This window comes from Bidens hawaiensis, unplaced genomic scaffold (genome assembly GCF_021521415.1).
Source record: "Bidens hawaiensis isolate Kalapana, Puna unplaced genomic scaffold, B.hawaiensis_p1.1 tig00028996_1, whole genome shotgun sequence".
NCBI classification, from domain to species: Eukaryota; Viridiplantae; Streptophyta; class Magnoliopsida; order Asterales; family Asteraceae; genus Bidens; species Bidens hawaiensis.
Window position 1 is genome coordinate 238,595 of NW_027494766.1, and position 6,000 is coordinate 244,594.

Here is a 6,000-nt window from a genome sequence, read left to right on the forward strand (position 1 = left end):
GTACACACAGTGTAAAATGCCATGTAGTGTGTTGCCTAAGCCCATTGCAAACCTTGGCACTATCCTCTTTGTGTAAACGTGTTAAAAACATGACATAATTATCGCACAAACATTACAAATTTTAAATCACCGTAAAAACAGTTTGCTTATGAAATAAAGTCGGATTTTAAAGGCTAAATAATATTTAAATTGGAAATTAATGTTCCGAAAAGTATTAAGAAAATATATTATACATCGTTAAAACCCTAATTGTTATTGATCCATTGCATCCCATCCGTTGGATTAAGTTGTAGCCGTTGAGATTAATCCCCATGATCTATATAAACCCCAACGTCTTAATTACTTATATTCCAAATTATATCATCTGATTATTTTCCACCGACTCATATCCACATCAATCATGTCGTCGACATTCACAGAAACCCTTACGAAAGAACAAACGGGCAGACGATACATCGGTGAATTCTTGGCTGCCATGAATTATCACGATCCCGATCTTCAAAACACCATCAAACTCATGCGCAAGAAGCTCGTAGAGATTCAACGAAGAGAAGCGGGTGGTGACATGATGATCAAGAAACCTCCAACGGTTCGGAAACTTATCATCAAGTTCGGTGGATCATCAACATCTCTACCAATCGCTCGCCCACATTCTGAAACCCTAGTAATTTCTGGTGATCATAAAGACGCCATCAAAACCGATTCCAAAACCCTAATGTGTAAGCGGCAGAAGATCAACGACAACATTGATGGCGATCACATGCAGTTGAATGATTCAACAACAACCATGTTTCTTGAAAACCCTAAAGCTAATGAGGGCGTGAATGTGATGGATTTTATTAAAAGCATTGGCGGGTCGGAAGCGGAGTTAGTTATCGAGAAGACGTTGACGCGAACGGATGTGACGGATAACCAAGGCCGGCTGTTGATTCCGGTGTTGAAAGTTTGTAGTCAGGGTTTCTTGACGGCTGATGAGAAGATATTACTCGGAAAGAAGCAAGACATAAGTGTGCCCGTGTTTGATCCGAAAAGGCGGAAATTGATGCTTAATCTTGCCAAGTGGAGTATGAGCAAAGAGTGTTACGTGTTAAAGACCAACTGGAATCAGGTGGTGAAGACAAATAGGTTCAAGGAAGGGACGGTGATTCGGGTTTTGTCGCTTAGGGTTCATCAGAAACTTTGTTTTGCACTTGATCGTGTTGCATGATGACTTCTGGTTATTTGAAGTCATACCTAAATATTAGTTGTCTGGTTTAAGGGAGTATGTAACTATGTATTATGTTTTGGTGACAATAGAGTTTGTATGCATGTGTTATGGCACACGAAATTAACACTATTATCATGGTTTTGTAACTATGTTTGTTCTCCTATATTCATATATAATTCTTGAATGTCATTAAATGTTTCTTGAAAATCCATTTAATTTGAGTTTGAGTTGTATTCTTTTTTATTCGTATATTAATTAGTTGCAGTTGAGAGGTTTTTATATATCAATTTTAACTTCAATGGATTGAATAAATTTTTTGATACAATAATCTTTTTAACTAATCATAATCGCACTACAACAATTTTCTTTAACCCTACGGGCCTTTGCCGACAACATGTTTCTATATGGTCACCTGCGATGCTATCGTGATCGGAAATTTTAAAGGGGGCAACATCATTCTTTTATCTTTTTATTTTTTATTTTTTCTAACGGGCAACAAACATAAAATACCTAGGTACTTTGTACAGAATGACCTAACGACAAAACCACCGTCTGCTAGTCATCCCAGCCGTACGAAACTCTTAAGCGCCTCAAAGTTATCTCCAATTTCGAGGAAAACCTGGCCACTTGCGCGAAGACCCACTAGTGGTAAAACTCGTACACCCTTAGAATCGAACTGGAGATCACAAAGAACCCGGCTATCCTTCGTTGAGCCACCCATAATCTCCTCAAAATGTTATAAATGAGGATTAAACTTGGGTCTCAATTAAATAATTCATACCAGTGACGGAACCAGAAATTTGTTACTAGAGGGTCAAAATAAATATTTTATATCCTTTGAAACGTAACAACCATTTCTATTAACCAATCGCTGTAGCGCAAACAAGAGTACGATCGTATAAATATTATTTTTTCTTGCTATCAAAATATACAATAAAAAATGTAAACAATGATAAAACCTTAAATCAAATAATAAAAGAAAACCATCATTTTCGTTTAGGCGTTTACCATTTGTGAAGATCTAAAGCTGTATAAATAGTCATGGTGTCAAATGCTCCTACTAAAAATTTAGTCTGCCGGAGGGTCCGCTAACACCTCTGACCCTTCGGTGGTTCCGTCCCTGATTCATACTTTCCACCACCACACTATATTAAAAAGGGCGCATTATTCTTTTTATTAGTTACTTCTTTAAAATTTGATTTACTTTTGTTTTTTGTTTTTCTATTTTCCTTTTTGTTTTTCAGTTGTTTTATAAAACGTTTTGAATGGCTAAATTAAATTTCAGCTTAAGTTTCTATATATATAAAACGTTTTAAAATGCATATATAAACGTAAACCAAATTTTAAATTTTGGTAAATTAAATTTTAGCTTAAGTTTCTAAATTTGTTAATTTTTAATATCTTGACATTGACGAATTTATTTTTGGGTTTATTTCCGTATATCATCACGAACCAAACTGATGTTGACTAAATTCGTGTCAAACTATCTACCAAATACACGACGCTTAAATATGTTTCTTTTTTCATTAGACCTACGAGTATCAATACTATTTTAAGAGTTTTTAGGGTTTAGTACGCGTCGTAATTACCATAACACGAATTAAATGATATCAATCCGCAATACCGCCACAACACGAAATATAGATACCAATTTAGCCCCACGTAACACGCGAGGTAAGATGGCTGATTATTATTATTATTATTATTATTGTTATTATTGTTATTATTGTTATTACTGTTGTTGGTGTTGTTGGTGTTTTACCTGATCAAACATTAGGATTGCATAATATTTTATTCAAAATGTGCGTTGTAAGAAAATTATCACCACCTAATTAAGGTTATGTGTAGTGGAGGGCTACAAAATGAAAGATATTTTTTATACGTGTCGCCACGTAGCAGAGGGACGATTTTTATTTTAGGGGTGCAGTGGTGTCGGAGACGGATCCAGGAATTTTCGCAAAGGGAAGCACAAAATTGATCGATAATAAAATGGGTCGGTTAAGAGAGAACATGGTCGGCCAAACATTTTGGAGGCCTAGAGCGGAATGAACTTTCAGGACACACGAGCGGATATATTGGTCTTTTTACACAACACACTTTAAAAGTTAAAATATATACTTATATATAAAATATAAATATTAAGGTTCATTTTTAACCCACCTCTTTATTTGTTACACACTATCACCAAGCATCATCGGCATAGTTACGACCACAAGTAGTGCAACCAGAATAAATAGCAAGTTAGAGAACGAATGTGAATATGTAGTTCTAACTATATAGGTAGGTATCATATCATTTTACTTTGATTATGTACTTTATTTTTTAAAACTAGGATTTAGGAACCCGCGCTTTTCGACGAGGCCATTAAACTGAAGAAAAAAACATGGGTCAAAACGTTAAACCACAAACGCGTTGTAAGTCAACGCAAAATCAGCTTGTGTCAGGTTACAACATCAAAAGTAAATAAAAGAAATAAATCCGTCAATGCCAAAATACTACAAATCATCATATGTAGAACAAAAAACATCACGTTACAGTTGCGCACCGATGAATATTCAGTCGATATCTGTAGTACCGGCACAAATTGGTAAACATGAATTAGTAAGACAAAAAAAATCATATTTTAAAGGCGTGGTATAACATGTGACGATAGGATAATTAGCAGATTTTGTTTGAACGCCAAGAAGATTACGACCTGGCTATGCAATTCCAACGAGTCGTTCGTGTGTGTCACGAACATGGAATTCATAGTTGCAGAGACTGGTAGTCCAAGCGCTTCAAATAAGTTAAAGACGAAGAGCTCAAGACGAGGGGGTGTCTGTTAGTGCACGATTTTGCGTCTAGAGTCTTTGTATTTATCGTTAATGTTTATTTAATAATTAATGTAATATTTAATGTTTATATTTATCTAGTTCGTTAAGGTTAAGTCTAGTTCGCTAGGGATGTTAGCGAACTAAGACATTATAATGTATTCCCTCCTGATTCGTTAGGGGATGTTAACGAATCAGGGGGTGGTTCGTTCTGTTAAGTTATGTAACGAATGGGAAGCTGGTTCGCTAGGGGATGTTAGCGAACCAGGTCGCCTTCTATATATAGTGAACAACTGTTCACTTGTAAAAAAGGGTTTGGAGAGATATAAGTTTATAGAGAAAAGCTTTGAGTAATTACTCTCTCTCAAGCTTCATCTTAACATTATTGATAATATATATACCTATACAGAACGTTAAATCAAGGTTAATTATGAGCTAGATCTTTAATAGTGGTAATCGGATAATTCACAGATCTGAGATCTGTTTTATTGTTATCGACTGTTAATCCGGGAACCAACAAAAAGTTTCGGTCATTTTAAAGACCATCTATAAATAGTGGTAATCGGATAATTCACAGATCTGAGATCTGTTTTGAGTAATTACTCTCTCTCAAGCTTCATCTTAACATTATTGATAATATATATACATATACAGAACGTTAAATCAAGGTTAATTATGAGCTAGATCTTTAATAGTGGTAATCGGATAATTCACAGATCTGAGATCTGTTTTATTGTTATCGACTGTTAATCCGGGAACCAACAAAAAGTTTCGGTCATTTTAAAGACCATCTATAAAAAATACGAATACAATGTTTAAAAAAATCGTTTAACTGACAAAAAAAATATGTAAATCCGACACTTGCCTTTTTAAAAGTTAAAATAGTATATAATTAAAGTAAAACTTAAGTAATAAAAAATTAAAACATAACATAAAAGTATTGGAGTTAAAAGTGAAAAGTAAAAAAAAAAAGGTAAATAGTAAACTAAATAGTAGTTATGTGAGGACGAAGACATTCTTCTTCTAATATATATAGTAACACAAAACTAAAGTAATAAATCTATAAATTTATAAATATTATGATTAAACCAAAATACTTAACTGTAATGTTAAAATAATAGAAAAAATATATGTTATTTAAAATAATAAATTATATAAACCAGATAGATAAATTAAATGCAATAATTTAATCGAATAACAAAATATAATATTACTAGTTTTTATTACTCGTATTACGGTGTTGTTTTAAATTATTCGTTTATAATATTTATAAGTCTTTTTGGATTTTTATTCTATTTGTTGTAAAGAAGTTAATAACATACTTAGTATTTGATTATTAAAAGGTTTCACAAATAAATGAGATTTTATAACGCGGTTTAAAGCTACAGTATTTGGATTTGGTGAGATCAAACGACCACTATAAATTTGTTTCTTAAATATAATTAAAATATATTTTTTAAATCAGATATTAATTTTTAGTATATCCATATTTTATAGGATTTTCGTATCAAATACTTGGTGAGATTAATTTATAATTTAATGAGATGTTATAACCCGTTTAAGGGATATTTGGTTTTGTGAGACCCGTACCCGTGAATTCGGATCAAATGCATGAGAAATCTCCATTTACAAATAAAGCAATTCGTTAGCTTGATCAGAGAATGTAGGGAGGTCTCCTTTATATTTTTATATATATATATATATATTTAAGATTAAGATATTAAACATTAATTTCACTTAAAAGACTTTCAGTGTTTACATTCCACAAATTTAGATTTCTACTTGGAGTTAGGTTTTGATATTGAGTATGGTTTATATAATCTGGTTTATTTAATAAAAGCCCAAAACTAAAACTTAGTACTTCAAAGATTTCATTTAAGCTTCTTCTATGCAATAAATTGCTGCCGGAGATGAAACCGCCGAAGAAACCTCGATGGTATGTAATTGCTTCTTCACCCTTCTTACTTAAATGGCGGTGATTGA

The 6,000-nt window shown here is 32.9% G+C and overlaps 1 protein-coding gene across 1 annotated transcript; it reads left to right on the forward strand.

Annotated features, from left to right (window-relative positions):
- The first annotated feature begins 418 nt into the window (after positions 1-418).
- Positions 419-1,281, forward strand: LOC143578021 (B3 domain-containing protein At5g24050-like). Its single transcript, XM_077061704.1, has one exon. It carries the CDS (start codon positions 476-478, stop codon positions 1,205-1,207), a length of 732 nt encoding a protein of 243 aa, XP_076917819.1. The 5' UTR covers positions 419-475; the 3' UTR covers positions 1,208-1,281.
- The last annotated feature ends 4,719 nt before the right edge of the window (positions 1,282-6,000 follow it).

Coding starts and splice junctions, on each gene's coding strand:
- LOC143578021 (XM_077061704.1), top strand. CDS start 476: ATGAATTATCACGATCCCGATCTTCAAAACACCATCAAACTCATGCGC.